Source organism: Ammospiza nelsoni, chromosome 33 (assembly GCF_027579445.1).
Source record: "Ammospiza nelsoni isolate bAmmNel1 chromosome 33, bAmmNel1.pri, whole genome shotgun sequence".
NCBI lineage: Eukaryota > Metazoa > Chordata > Aves > Passeriformes > Passerellidae > Ammospiza > Ammospiza nelsoni.
In genome coordinates, this window is record NC_080665.1 from 1,517,989 (window position 1) to 1,533,775 (window position 15,787).

Genomic DNA, 15,787 nt, shown 5'->3' on the forward strand with positions numbered 1-15,787 from the left:
ATAAACTGTCAAACTAGAGTAAGAGAGGATGTAACAGATCAACCCCTCCAAAGTGAAAAACATTTGCACATCGATGGATCTTCACAGGTAATAAAGGGGCACAGGGTATTGGGGTACGCTATAGTGCATGAAGGGTTGGTAGCCATAGAAAAGATAAAGTTATTTTCCAACTGGTCAGCCCAGGCATTGAGTTGTATGCCCTAAAACAAGCTCTGGATATATTAACACAGAAAAGAAGAACAATATATACAGACTGAAAATACACTTTTGGAATAGTGCATATATTTGGAAAAAATTGGGAAGAGAGGGGGCTATTAAATTCAAAGGGAAAGGGATTGATTCACAAAAAATTTCTTTTAGAAGAGTTAGAAACCTTACAATTACCAGAGTAAGTAGCAGTGGTGTATGTTAAAGGACATAAAAAAGGGGCAACTCAGGAGGAGCAAGGCAACAATTAGGCTGATCTAGAGGCTAAAAATGCAATTGAATCAGAGACAAAAACACTAATAATAGTATTAACACCCATGAGAGAAATGCAAAAAGTCCCTGTATTCAGTGGGACAGAAGAGGAAGAACTCCTTAAAAGAGGAGCCAAGAAAGATAAAAAAGAGAAGTGGAGATTACCAGATGGAAGGCAAATGTTGAATAAACTCCTGGCCAGGAAAATGCTAGAAGGCATACATGGAACAACACATTCGGGTACACAAGTGCTAAGTGATCAATTTCTAAGGGATTTGGGATGCAAAGGAATTTTCAGAATAGCTAAGCAAGTAACTGGAGGGTGTGTGATATGCCAACAAGTGAATAAGAAAATCATGAGGAAAACACCCAGAAGAGGGTGACAACTAGCCTTAGAGCCCTTTCAAAACATCCAAGTAGACTTTACTGAGCTTCCCCAGGTACAATGGTGGAAATTTTTGCCACTGATAGTAGATCACGTGACTTATTGGGTAGAGGTGGTACCCACTGTGAAAGCCAATGCCAATGTTGTGAGTAAAACACTTCTAGAATCAATCATTCCCTGATATGGGATGGCAAACAGGATTGATTCAGACTGGGGAACTCATTTCACATTAAAGATATTGCAGAAAATTGTTCAGGCCCTGGGAGTAAAATGGGAATTACACACTCCATGGCATCCACAGAGTTCTGGTCAGGTTGAGAGAATGAATCAAACTCTTAAAAGAGCTCTATTTAAGCTAATGATTGAAACCCAAGTGTCATGGATGAAATGTCTCCCTTTGGCCTTATTAAGAATTATTAAGAATTATTAAGAATTAGAACCCAACCCCAGTCAGATCTGGGGATATCACCCTATGAAATGATGTTTGGGTTTCCCTTCCGGACCTCACCCCAGAAGGTTGCCACCTATGAGGAAGGGGAAACCAATGCCAAGAAATTTGTTATGTCCATAGCACAAACCTTAGAAGGGCTAAGACATAAAGGGGCAATGACTTAATCTACCAGCCTGGATTGCAGAATCCATAATATTAGTCCTGGGGATTGGGTGATGATCAAGCCACAGGGAGATTAGCCTCTAACTCCCCAGTGGGAAGGTCCCTTTCAGGAACTGCTCACCACCAAATCGGCCGTGTGAACTGCAGAGCAGGGATGGATTCATGGCAGCATAGTCAAAGGCCCAGTAGAAGAGCCCAAAGAGTGGACTGTAACATCCAGGCCAGGTGAAACAAGATTGACTCTCAAGCAGAGACTGAAAGACAACCAGAAAAACACCAAGACACCCAAAAAGTGGAGTCAAGCTTCCACCAACCAGCTTGAGAACTCTTCCTGTTTTAATGGATGAGAAATACCAGCATTTGTTGAGGAGAAGTACACAAGGAACTGTAAAAGGTAATGGGACAGCTTCTTTAAGAAAATAAGACAAAAGAAGGGAAACAAGACTGGGTTGGCCCCTTTGTTTGCTACCAAGAAGGCTCCATACCCCTGCTGTGGGTAACAACCCCGTAGGCATGGTAAGGTAGGGACAAAAGGCCATACCAGACCTCTATAATTCCTCAGTTGTCTTTTAATTCAACAGGGACTGGAGGGCAGGACTGAGTTGGCCACTGTACTGACCCCTAAAATACACTGACTATGGATAGCAGCTACATAGGCACGGTAGATGGGAGTCAAAGCCATACTGGACCTCTGGGATGCCATTTTGTGCATTCCAAATAAATGTGTCTAAGGAAAACCTGAGATTTTTTTCTCCTGTTCCCACTGTCCTTGGCCACATCAACAGATGCTGGTGTGACTTATTCAAGAGAGACAGAAATTTTTTACTTAAATTGTTCGTGCAAAATGACTTCTACAAAAAGAAAAGGAGGTTTGTTATAGATGAGTAATTCTATGGTTGACTCTCACAGTTAAGGGGTGAATATTAAATATATGTTAAGAGAAGTTTAGTAGATGTATAGTTATCTTTCCCCTCCCCCTTGCATTGTTATCACAGGATGGCCTCAGTAGTTGGGGCAATTGGGAGGGTCGGCTTGTTACTATGGCAGCACCTGACCTCCAATCAAGGTGTATGACAGTGATCTCTGCCACTAGACAGAGAAAAAGGAGTCGATTGACAAGACTTTGGGAGGGGCTAGAGGTGTAAAAGACAGAGCATCCATTTTGTAGATGAGCACATGGTGACTGAATTCTTTGCTTCCGGCACTGTATTGTTTTCTTTATTCAGTCTTCTGTTGTATTTGAAAAGATATGAAATCAAGAACCTTCTGTTGTATTTTGATAAGGATTTAATAAACCATTGAAAATATTGAAAGTGAAAATCATGTCTCACATGGGGTTGGGGAATCTGAGGTGTGGCTGTCCACAATGGACTCCAGTTCCAATGTATAACTCTTCTGACATGGCCAGACCTCCTTAGGAGCAGCACTACATCAATATCAGGAATGGAATGCTGCAATCACCTCTTCTCAAAAGAGAAAAGTAATAAAATACAGTCTTTAAAATAGGATTACATATTTCTTAGAAGCTCAGTGAAGCATTTCTCTGTAACTGTAAAAGGAAATCTTCCTGATGAACTGCTCCAGACCAGAGGGAAATCAAGGCAGAGCCATGGTTTGGCAGGACTTGCCTGATCCTAATGAGTTCTGAGGTGCATTTGAAGCTGAGCCCTTGAACCTCAGGGCCTGAGAGGAGATTGCACAAACCTTTCCAGGAGTCAAAGTCAGAGGAAAGACCCAAAGTGTCTCAAAGCATGAATGGGTCCCACTGAGGTCCCTCTCCAACACAGGCTCCTCATGGACTCCTTGCAGGAGAGAATTGGAGGCCAGGATGGCACAAAAACCTCTCAGAGATGGAGAGTGGAGAAAGAAAAATCCAAAGTACCTTAAAACCTTGAGTACCTCAAAGCATTAATGAACCCCACTGAATGTCAGTACAAAGCTCTCAAGGGACTCATTAAAATAGATAATTGGGGCCATGATTGAACAAACCTTTCACAGAGTCTGTATCCAAAGGGCAACACCAAGTACCTTAAAATAACTGAAGTACCTTGAAGCATTAATGACCCCCACTGAGTGTTGTTACTGACAAAGCCTCTCCAGGGACTTTAGTAGATAATTGGAGGCCATGAGTGCACAAACATCTCAAAGACTCCAAGGCAAAAGCCAAACCCAAAGTCCTTTGAAAAACCTGCAGTACCTGCAGGGAGCATTAAGTAGCCCCCAGGGCCATTCCTGGCCAAGGCTCCCCAGGGACTCTTGCCAGCAGATCCTTGAGGCCACTGGGATGTGGGCTAGGGGGGGATGCTGAGGGCAGGGCAAGGGGCTGACCGTGCCCAGCCTGGCTGGGGCTGTGCCAGGAGGCCCCAGTGCTTCAGGACAAGGTGTCTCCTCCCAGCCCTTGGTGGCACGGACCCTGCTGTGCCCCAGAGCACCAAAACTTGGCTTCTCTTTGTCCCCACCTGTCATCACTGCCTCCAGTTCTCTGCTCTGCCTGGGGCCTGGGGACACTTTCTCAGTCATGTCCCTCACTGGGACCAAGTAAAAGTCTAAGAAACTTTAGAGATGGATTCTGACTTAGAGTTCTGGAGAGGTTTCTTCAGCTCCCTCTCAGGGACTGATGTTCAGGGCCTCAGCACAAAGCCCCAGAGGCTCATTAAAGTCCTGGTGCTGTGTCTGTGCTGCTGAGCTGGGCTGGGCTGCTGGCCCAGAGGCAGCTCCTGGTAACCAAGAAGAGCTTCAAAAGCACATTTCTCTTAATGAGCAGCTCTTCTGCCAGCCCAGCAGGACTGGGGCACTGTCTGCAGCCACCCAAAGCACAGAACAGAGGCACAGAGAGCTTCAATCAGTCAGGGCTGGGAAGAGGCTGAGAAGTGCCTGGGGCAGAATCACTGCCAGCCCTTGGCACAGGAACCTCTGGCTGCAGGACAATGCAGCTGCAGCTCCTGGAGCCATCTCCTCAAGCTGGAACATCCCAATGACTACAGACCCCGTGAGTACTTTCTCTGATTGTCTCTTGGGCAGAGCAGCCAGGGGTGCCCAGGGCTGTTGTGCAGAGCAGGGTCCTGCAGCCCAGGGCGCTGTGCTGGGGCAGGGACTCTGCTGCTGCCAGGGAATGCTCTCAGCCAGCCCTGGCAGCTGCTGCCAGCACTGGGGTCAAGATCTGGGTGGGAGGAGACAGCTGGTAAGGCTTGGAAGTGTTCTGCTTGTGTGGTGAGGATGCTGCATTGTTCAGGGCTGCTCTTAGCATGGCATTTAACTGCAGCACATTTCCAAGTACATTATACAGGGAGCATAGCAAGGCAGGGGCTGCATAAAAGCGAAAATCCTGCTTTTTTAATATACTGCTCTGGGTGACCTGGATGGACCCTATAGATTTTCATCTCTCAGTTCAGAATGGAATAATAAAAACATTTTGTCTCAGATCTGAATAAAGCAGGCAGTGACAGATATCTGCACAGGGCCCCTTTGAGGTAGCATCAGTGTCGCTTTTCCAGCCTCCTCATGGTTGCTCTGACATTCCTATCAGAGCCTGCAGAGCCAGAGCATCCCCTGGGCAGTGCCAGAACTGGGAGGGGTCTTCAGGGCAGAGCTGAGTCCCCAGGGCTGGGCTGGGCTCTGGCAGCACTGGCAGGGCCCAGCCCTGGGCACAGGGAAGCAGCTGCTGGCAGGGACAGCTCCAGGCAGCAGAGCCCTGGGCAGGCAGTGGGGGGAAAGTGCCCCCAAGATGTGCTGGGATATTCAAAGTCCTCTCCAAACCCAACTATTCCATGATTACTTTTCTTACAGATCCCCATGCCAAGACAGCTCAAATGTCCAACAGCAGCTCCATAAGCCACTTCCTCCTGCTAGCATTGGCAAACACGCGGCAGCTGCAGCTCCTGCACTTCTGCCTCTTGCTGGGCATCTCCCTGGCTGCCCTCCTGGGCAACGGCGTCATCATCAGCGCCGTAGCCTGCGGCCACCAGCTGCACACACCCATGTTCTTCTTCCTGCTCAACCTGGCCCTCACTGACCTGGGCTCCATCTGCACCACTGTCCCCAAAGCCATGCACAATTCCCTCTGGGACACCAGAGACATCTCCTACAAAGGATGTGCTACACAGCTCTTTTTCTTTCTCTTCTTTATTGGGGCAGAGTTTTATCTCCTGACCATCATGTGCTACGACCGCTACGTGTCCATCTGCAAACCCCTGCACTACGGGACCCTCCTGGGCAGCAGAGCTTGTGCCCACATGGCAGCAGCTGCCTGGGCCAGTGCCTTTCTCTATTCGCTGCTGCACACAGCCAATACATTTTCCCTGTCCCTGTGCCATGGCAATGTCCTGGGCCAGTTCTTCTGTGAAATCCCACAGATCCTCAAGCTCTCCTGCTCAAATTCCTCACTCAGGGAACTGGGGATAATTGCAGTTAGTGCCTGCTTGCTATTTGGTTGTTTTGTTTTCATTGTTTTCTCCTATGTGCAGATCTTCAGGGTCGTGCTGAGGATCCCCTCTGAGCAGGGACGGCACAAAGCCTTTTCCACCTGCCTCCCTCACCTGGCTGTGGTCTCCCTGTTCATCAGCACTGTCATGTTTGCTCACCTGAAGCCTCCCTCCCTCTCCTCCCCATCCCTGGATCTGGCTTTGTCAGTTCTGTACTCAGTGGTGCCTCCAGCCCTGAACCCCCTCATCTACAGCCTGAGGAACCAGGAGCTCAAGGCTGCTGTGAGGAGACTGATGACTGGGTGCTTTCAGGAACATTAAACTGCTGGTCAATTTCTGCAAATCACTTGTAATAAAACTAGTTTTTGATACTTCTTGTTGGTTTCATTTTGGAGATTTCTTTCCTTTTTTTTAGTTTTTCCATTCTGTCCACAAAGAAACATCATTGCTTGTGCCATTTCTCATTTTGTTTCTCTCCACGTTCCTTGTGGCCACAGACTGTGTCAATGGGGGACTGCACTCTTGGTGTATTTAAAGGAAGTAAAGGATGTCCCAGCAGAGTTTTCTGCAGAGATGCCCTTTTGTTGCCTTCTCTGGAGCTGCAGCAGCAATGTCTGTGTGCAGAGCTGGAGGCAGATCAGTGCTGGCACATCAGCCTTGCTCCTACTGGCCACACAATTCCTGAGCCAGGCCAGGAGCCATTGGCCTTCTTGGCCACCTGGTCACACTGATGGCTCATGTCCAGCCTGCTGTTCATCAGTCCCTGCAGGTCCTTTTCTGCCTGGCTGCTGTTCAGCCACTCCATCCCCAGCCTATAGCACTGGGGCCAAATTGCAGGGCCTGGTATTTGGATTTTTTAAACCTGAAATTGCTGGATTCAGCCCCTCAATCCAGCCTGTCCAGGTCTCTCTGCAAAGCCCTTCTATGCTCCCACAGATCAGCACTCACATCCAGCTTGGTGTCATCTGCAAAGATGTCCTAGGTTCCAGGGGGCCCCTCAGTGACACAATGGCCTCTTGGTTACACAAGGCCCTGCACTGTCACACTGTTCTCCTTGGGTCCATGAGACCATGCAGAGCAACAATGGTCTCCTTGGTTCCGTGGGGCCCCAAAATGTGACAATGGACTCCTTGGTTCCATGGGGCTTCACATGTTCTTGCTTGTGCTGCAGTTTCACAGTGGCCCCTTGGTTCCATGAGGCCCCAGAGTGTCATAATGGCCCCATGGGTACATGAGGTCCCACACTGTCACCATGGTCTCTGTAGTTCCACAAGTCCCCCCAGTGTCACAATGGACTCCTTGTTTCCACGAGGCCACACAGTGTCACAACGTTCTTCCAGATCCCCTGAGGCCCCCTCGTGTCACAGTGGCCCCTTGGTGAAACATGATCCTGCACTGTCACAATGTCCCCTTAGTTCCATGAGGCCCCGCAGTGTCAGAATGGCCCCTTGGTTCCACTGGGCCCTGGAGTCTCCCAATGGTCTCCTTGGTGTTCTAGTGTCAAAATGGTGAAACCCCTTGGTTACACAAGGCCCTGCAGTGTCACAATGGCCTCTGTGGTTCCACAAGGACCCAGAGTGTCACGGTGCACTGCCTGGTTCCATTTGGCCCCAGAGCACAACAGTGGACCCCTGGTTCTGTGGGGCTGCATGGTGTCACCATGGTCCTCTTAGTTCCATGAGGCCTTGCAGTGTCACAATGGCCCCAGAGTGTCCCAATTATGACAGAATGACAGAATCAAATAGGCTGGAAAAGACCTTTGGGATCATCAAGTCCAACCAATGCCCGAATACTGCCTTGTCACACAGACCATGGCGCTAAGTGCCACTGAAGAGGGACAGGGACTCTGCCACCTCCCCCTGGCCAGCCATTCCAATTCTCACTCACCCTTTCTGTGAAGAACTCCTTCCTATTTTCCAGCCTGAACCTCCCCTGGTGCTGCTTAAGGCTGTGTCTTCTTGTCCTGCCCTCCAGCAGATCCACACTCACACCCAGCTTGGTGCCATCTGCAAGTTGTGAATGGTGGACTCGATCCCCTCACCCAGATCACCAGTGAAGATATTAAACAGGACTGGGCCCAACACAGATCCCTGGGGGACACCACCATTGCCTGGACACCAGCTGGGTGCAGCACCATCCCCACCACTCTCTGAGCCCAGCCTCCAGCCAGTTCTTAAATCTCCCAGCAAGGAGAGAACCTGCCCAAGCCATGGGCTGCAACTTTTCCAGGGAATGCTGTCAGAGACAGTGTCAAAGGCTTTGCTGAATTCCAGGCACACAACATCCACAGCCTTTCCTGCATCCACAGGTGGGGCACCTGGTCATTGTCAAAGGCTTTGCTGAATTCAAGGCACACAACATCCACAGCCTTTCCTGTGTCCACAGGTGGGTCACCTGGTCATAAAAGGAGATCAGATCACTCAGGCAGGACCTGCCACTCCTAAATCCACACTAGCTGGCTCTGACCCCTTGGCCATCCTGTGGGTGCCCTGGGATGGCACTCAGGGTGATCTGTTCCACAACCTCACTGGGCACCCAGGTCAGGCTGACAGGCCTGGAGGTCCCCAGATCCTCCTTCCAGCCCTTCTTGGGGATGGGCTCACACTGGCACCTCCAGTCCTCTGGGAGCTCCCTGCTGAGGCAGCACTGATGGTCAATGATGGAGCGCAGCCTGGGGAGCTCATCCACAGCTCCCTCATTGCCCTAGGATGGATCCTGTCTGATCCCATACACTTGTGAGCATCTGAGTGGCTCAGCTGGTCACCCACTGCTTCCTCCTGAATTCCAGGGGCTGTTCTGCTGCCTGTGCCCATCTACCAGCTCAGGAGAACACTTGTCCTGAGGGCAACCTGTCTTAATATTGAAAATTGAGACAAACAAGGTGTTAAGTAGTGTAGCCTTTTCCTTATCTTTGGTTACTATATTCTCCACTGCATTCAACAGAGAGTAGAGGTTCGCCTTATCCCATGTTTTGATATTAGTTTATTTATAGAAACATTTCCTATTATTTTTCACAGAAGTGGCCAGGTTAAGTTCTAATTGAGCTTTCACATCTCAGCTTTTCATTCTGCATGACCTAACAACACCCTTAAACACTTCCTAAGTTGCCTGAGCTTCTATCCAATGTTGATGCTTCCCGCTTAACATTACTTTCTTGAAATGTGTCCATCCTTCCTGGGCCCCATTTGTTTTTAAGGGCTGTTTCCCTTAAAACAATCAGTACCTGATTTGGTATTCTGTCGGTTTCTCAGCTGTTTTAATGACCTGGAAAGGCCCGGGGTGGTCTTGGGCAGCCCAGGCTTCAAAGGACGAGAAGAGGCTTCAGGTTTTTTCTCGGTCTTCAGTGTTTATTAGTTATTTATCTAAAAGATTTTCTCTTGGCCCGACAGAGGTCTGCACAGCAAGCCAGCCATGAGCACACTGAGAGCCCCCGGGGAGGTCACCTATCTTTATACTCAAAACTACATATACAATATTTACCTATTTCCCCCAATACCTTTTACTCTTATTGACCAGTACACCTTTAGTAATAACCAATCCTAAATTGCCAACATCACCACAGAAGATGGAGGCCAAGAAGAAGAAGAAGAAGGACAGGACACGCCCCAATTCCTCCATCTTACTTCTTTAGACCCCCCTGTACAGAAATCTTAAACCCTGTGTTTCACACTCTAATTAACTTATCCCTTCACCATTCACCCCAGTGAAATCCTCCCATCCTCATACAGGTGTCGTCTCCCGTGTAGGATCAAAGTCCAGCCACCAGACACTTCTGACGACATTCCAGGACTCCCGAACCCCCCAAGGGTGGTCTCGGTCACTCTGCACATCAGTCCTGAGGTGCTGAGATACCACAGTATTCCCCAAATCTGCCTCCTAAACAGGCCAAAGTCTGCCTTTCCTAATTCCAGTGTAGAAGTTTTGTTACTGCCCCTCATTCTTTCACAGAATATTGAAAACTTGATTATTTCATGGTCACTCTGCCCCAGGCTGCCTCTGAGCCCCACATCTGCCACCAACCCTTCTCTGTTTGTGAACAGCACCAGACAGAGCTTTCCTTGGCAGTGAGAGTGTTACGAAAAATTTAGTAAAACAGAAAACTCCTTAACCCCAGTGTAGCATTAAGAAGCTGCATTCTTTATTCAGCTGGATGAACAGGGGATAGCTCCTCCCAAAGCCGTGCATGCTGAGTACTGTCGCAGACATTTCTCCATAGAAATCCTTTCTTTCGGATTTCTGTGTCTTTGGGAGGCCAGAGGTTAGGGCTGAAACTTCGCAGCGCAAAGAAGTTTTTTTTTACTCTTGCTCCGGAGCATGTTTAGATGGAGCCTTCTCCTCCCCCCCTTCTCTCTCTCCGGGGGGATGGGAGTGGCCGCTCAAGCCAGCGCCGGCCCCTCAGACTCCGCCTCCTTCACACATGGGGGTGACACCGGTCTCTGAGGTTTCCTCCACGGCCCTGCCAGAGCCGTCACTCCAGGCGGTCCCACCCGCGGTTTCACCGGCCTCCCTGCCCCTGCCAGAGCCTGTGTCGGAGAAGGCAGAAGAGACAGCACTTCCGGCGATTGACCTGTTGCTAAGCAACAGCGATGCTCCGCCGCTTGTCCCGGCTCCGCTGCTGCCTGTTTGCGCTGTGACGGAGACTGCGACTGCGCCTCCGCAGCGGACCCCGGAGTCAGCGGCGGGGGACGGCGCCCGTCCCGCGCCGTGCCTACCGCCGCTTTCAGGGCTGGGGGACGCGGCGGAGCCGTGATCCCGCGCGTCCCCACCGCCTCAAGCCGAGACAGCCCCAGAGTCAGTGGCAGAAAACAGCGTTGAACCCGCGGGCCCCCACCCCGGCCCGGCGCCCCCCATGGCCAGCCCGCCAGCCCTGGGCCCGCCCCAGGAAGCGGCCCCAGAGGCTGGTCTCTCCTTCAGTGGAGCAGGGCCTGCCCGCCAGCTGACTCTTGCGGCAGTCCAGCTGCTGGCTTTCAAGCTCAGCGGTTTGGGGGGTGGTGTTTCAGTTGCTGTCCCATGGAGGCTGCCATCTCTTCCGCCCCTCTTGTGCCCTAGGGGCGAGGGGGAGGGGGCTCCCAAAAGTTCTGCCTTTGGTCCCCAGCCCGGTGGGGGTGGTGCCGTGTTGCTGTGGGAAACAAACATTCCCAGACCCGAGATGAAGATTCTCGGGGCAGCTTCTATTTCCCTGCTGCTGGCATGCCTCAGTGGTTTAGGGGAAAGGAAGTGTCTCACTACCCGTGCTGCCATTGTGCTGGCAGCAGAGTTCAGGCTTATGGAAATGCACAGCCTGCCTTATGTGTTTGGCCTGGGCCGTTGGGCACAAAAAATTCCTGGGCTGGCCCCACTGCGTGGCCTCCTTGTGTTTTTGGGGACTCTGGTTTCTCCTACTGGACCTGGTCCCCTTTGTGAGCCACTTTTTGGGTTCCTGGTCCAGCATGGGCCAGGGCCCCAGGGCCTTTCCTTCTCTGGCACTGCTCTGCTCGGTGCTGCTCTTTTGCTTTCAATCAAAAAAAAAAAAAAAAAAAAAAAAAGATTGAAAACAGCGGGCAGCAGCTCTGAAGCCCTGAAGCATTGAAGGGCCAGAAAGGACATTCCTAAATTGTTCAAATTGTTTTAAATTGTTTTAAATTGTTTAAAATTGTGTTATGCTGATTTCAGGACAAAAAGGACTCTCAGATGTCCAAAAGAAACAACTTCAGCTGATGAACTGTTCCTGAAACTCAGCTGCATGGACTCAAATTCTCTTTACATTGTATTTTGCATTTTTCTTATATTGTAGGATTGTTTTAGTGATTTTTGAGTATTCTATATTTTATAGGTGAAGGAATTTCCTGTTCATTCCACATCAGCATTTTTCTTTTATTTTTATACAATTTAGAAAGGTGAGATGTCGCAGACATTTCTCGACAGAAATCCTTTCTTTCGGATTTCTGTGTCTTCGGGAGGCCAGAGGCCTCCGAAGACAAGGTAAACAACTATTATCAGCTGCTGGGGAATGCAACAGGGGCACCTATTTTGATTGGTTATTGGTTCATGTTTTATGTTTATAATTAAGGGCCAATCACCAGTGCAAGCCAGGGGACTGAGTCCTTGGCCACAGCTTTGTTGTGGATTCTTTTCTATCTATGTCTATCTAGCCTAGCTGCTCTGCAAAACCTCTCTCCGTATTCTTTCTAGTATAACTATAATGTATTATATCTTATATTAATAAATTCAGCCTTCTGATTCAAGAAACAAGATTCACTGTCTCTCTCTCACCAGCTGCGCCCACTCAGGCGCAGTAATAGAGTAAAGGAGGGTTTCTCTTTATTTTCTGTATTTTGCATACATATTCATTGATTGTCCTGGACTAAACACACATGTGACAATCGTTTCCTGAATATCATTAACATATTTCCCCTCCCCTTCACCCATGTCCTGGGGGCTCTCTGGTGGTCCCTGGTGGTCGTGGACCCCAATGTTCCCATGGGCCTGGCTGAGCTGGAAGGACACTGAGGCTGCTGAACTTCCAGTTCCCCTTCTAACACAATGAGCGTTGTGTAGTTTCCATAGGCCTGGGTTTTTGAGAACAAGCTCCAGGTGTCAGCTCAGCTGGTGGAAACAATTTATCATCTGGTAACAAGAGGTCACAGAGTGGGTTGTGACATCACAGAGTGGATTATGTGAGGTCATTGAGAGCTATGACATCATACACTGCCTCTGTGACATAACAGAGCCAGCTGTGACATCACAGGGCAGAGGTCTGACATCACAGTGCAGACTACGGCATCACAGACTCTGGTGTGACATCAGAGACCAGCTGTGTGACATTGGAGAATGGGCTGTGACATCCCAGAGCAGGCTGTGACATCCCAGAGGGGCTGTGTGACATCCCAGCAGGGCTGTGTCAGGTCACTGGGTTGGTCACTTTGCCCCAGCTCCCCCTCACAGTTTCTCCAACCAACTCCAATGCTGTCCATGCCCAGCAGGGTCCCTGTCTCCCAGGATCCCCCTGGCCCACCTGGAGCCACAGCCTCCACCAAAGGATGTTCCACAGGATCCACCCCAGAGCCTGACAGGGGACAAGGGGCCAGGGCTGTGTGATCAGGACATCAAGGACTGGGATTATCCAGGTCACTGTGGCCTGATCTGGGTTCCCCAGGGCAGGAAAGATGTCTGGCAGCTGGAGCAGGGTCTGGGAAGGGCCTCCAAGGTGGGGCTGGAGCCCTTGGGCTGTGAGCAGAGGCTGAGGGAGCTGCGCTGGTCCAGCCTGGAGCAGGGAAGGCTGAGGGGCTCCTCATGCCAGCCTGGCAGTGCCAGCCAGGAGGGGATGGAGAACACAGAGCCAGGCTCTTCACAGGGGGCTGGGGGGAGACAAAAGCCAATGGGTGGAAGGGGAAAGAGGGGAGATCAGCCAGGGCATGAGGAAATGAAATGAGTCAGGCTGCTTTCAGCATTTCCTCAACACCAAGAGCAGCCTGACCTCCCTTCTCCATCCACCACTGATAGATTTGCAAATCAGGAATTGTTTGAGCTGTTCTGTCCTCAGTCCAGGCCAAGAGTCCTGATACAAGAACTCAATTGTGTTTATATCTATCACAGAACCACACTAGTCAAAAATTAATTTTAGTATGCAAATCAGTTGTGAACAGTGGACTCATCAGACATGCTGGGACATTGCACATAGCTCAGAGAAGAGTTTGGAATTGTGTGATTGTTATTTTAATGGTGTAATTTTTATTAAGTTATATCCTGTTCAACTGTGGTCTGTTGGCTAGGTCCAGTGCGGGCTGGAGGGAGCTCAGATTTGCACAAGGCTGCTCTGAGTGCCAGCCTTGGATGGGGAAAATGGTGGGGTGGGGGTAGGGACAGAGTCTGATTGATTGTCAGCCATGAAAGGTCCTGATTTTCATACCCAGTCAAACTGCATGAGGAGGTACTTGGATTCAGTGTCAACTGGAAATTGCACATATCAATTTATGAACGGGGAAAAAAACTGAACAGGACCTAAAAACTGTTTCCTCACTGTCTTTTTAAATAGAACATATTCAGTTGAATGCACTTCTGAAATCTCTCTTATTAACCACACAAGATTTGGAAACTGAAATCAAATTATCCCCAGAGATTTGGCTTGTTAGGGTGTTCTGAATGTTAATGAGCCCTGGGACACTGAATTCCTGCACTGAAGAGCTGAAGGCTGAACAAGCCTCTGGAGCAGGAAAATTCAGCAGCAGCCTCCAAGGTGCTCAGGATGTCAGCAGCCCCCACTGAGGCCATCCCTGCCCAGAGACCATGGGGGAATGGACAGGCAAGGAGAGCGTCCCTGGGGCTGGGGTAGCACAACTCAGAGGCACCAGCGGCTCCAGCTGGGAAATGGAGTGTGGAATGTGGCTGGGAAAGCCCTGCCTGGGCTGTGCCAAGCAGGACACACAAGCCCTGACTTCCATCCAGTAGAAAACTCTGTCAAGGAGATATTTAAAAGGAATTACAATTGTTTCTGTATTCTGAATTGGACTTCCTGGAGAAATACCAACAAGAGATCCTCAGGAACTCAAAACAACAAAACAGTCCTTACTGGTAACTTTAGAAAATCAGAGAATTTTTGGCAAGATTTAATATGACATTCAATCAACATAGAACACTTCTTAAAGCACTGACTTGGCCCATTCAACTTCACAAACTCTAAGCTATTTGAATTTTACATTACTCAAATTTGCAAAAGGACCGAAATAGAAGAAAAGGACAGAAAGAGAGAGAGGCAAAAAGGATACAGAGGAGCATACACAGAGGTACCAGCTCCTGGATTCCAGTAGCATTCAGATGGAAATTCCAAGAGGAGGTAGGGTCAAGATATGTGCTTGCCTTTGGTCAGCCTTCAATACCCCTTGGTCTTCCTGGGCCCTTCCCCCAGGTGGGACTGTGGCTCATTTGGTCCCTCAGGAGCTGGGCTGGGGCTGCAGAGGTGGCTGTGGAGCATTGCCTGTGCTGTGCCAGGGACTGGCAGACACTGCTGGGCTGGGATAGAGGCTCTGGGGGGATTGGGGTCACAGGGCAGGGCAGGGCTGGGGTTCCAGGGCAGGGGAGGGCTGGACCTGCCCCTTTCTCCTCTATTGGAATAAGATCCCAATATTACCAGGTAGATTGTGCCTGGGCTCGTCTGACCCCTGCTCCTGGGCCAAAGGCGGCAACTGTGGTGTTTCACCTCAGAGACACTTTTGGCTGGCTGGATGGTGCAGCTGAGCGCCAAAACAAGTCCAGGCTTGTGGAAACTCAGTTTGCCTCAGGTGGGAAGGCTTCAGGCTAAGGTGAGGAGGAAAAGGAGAGAGATTCTGCTGGAGGGTTAATATCAAGAGTTTATTCCATGGTCACACACGTCTGAAGCTTAGGTAACAGCTCCAAAAGAATCCCGACCGCATGGCCTGAGTGACTTTTTAAGCTCCAGGGGGAGGGGGAGGGAAGGGAAAGGTGAGCCACCAACCAGGTGGGAGGGGCAGGGTCTCAGGCAATGATGACACCCAGACAGACCAATGACCTCTGGGCACAGGGGCATCTTTTGAACCTGACCAACCACACGATGGCCTTGCTGGAATATTAAGACTGCTTGACAGCCCCGCAGGGGGCGAGGGGGAAGGGGAAGGGGAAGAGAGATATTGCCACTCCTGGGAAGGGGCTGGGAAGTTTAAAACAGGAAATTGCAACACACTGCAACACTCCCCACACATGAAATGTCTTGAGACAAGAAATTCCTCCACTCTGTCACAATAGGGAATACTGGAGGTGAAATCCCAATTCTGGCCATGGGCACCGAGATAAGAAGGGCAGTTCTTTTCCTTAGGAATGAAAGCCCCAGTTTTCAGTAAATTTCTGGTTTGATTGTTTGGATTCTGTTTGGTTTTGCTGTTGCTTTGTTTCCTTGTTGTGCCTGAAGTGTCCAGT

The 15,787-nt window shown here is 49.8% G+C and overlaps 1 protein-coding gene and 1 pseudogene across 1 annotated transcript; one reads left to right on the forward strand and one right to left on the reverse strand.

The window, feature by feature from the left end:
* LOC132085897 (zinc finger protein 850-like) overlaps positions 1-15,787 on the reverse strand; it is a 997,265-nt pseudogene that overhangs the window by 154,565 nt on the left and 826,913 nt on the right.
* LOC132085915 (olfactory receptor 14J1-like) lies at positions 5,243-6,199 on the forward strand. The gene has a single exon (XM_059491384.1). It carries the CDS (start codon positions 5,267-5,269, stop codon positions 6,197-6,199), a length of 933 nt encoding a protein of 310 aa, XP_059347367.1. The 5' UTR covers positions 5,243-5,266.

Excerpts from the sequence above, each read along its gene's own strand:
- LOC132085915 (XM_059491384.1), top strand. The coding sequence starts at position 5,267 with ATGTCCAACAGCAGCTCCATAAGCCACTTCCTCCTGCTAGCATTGGCA.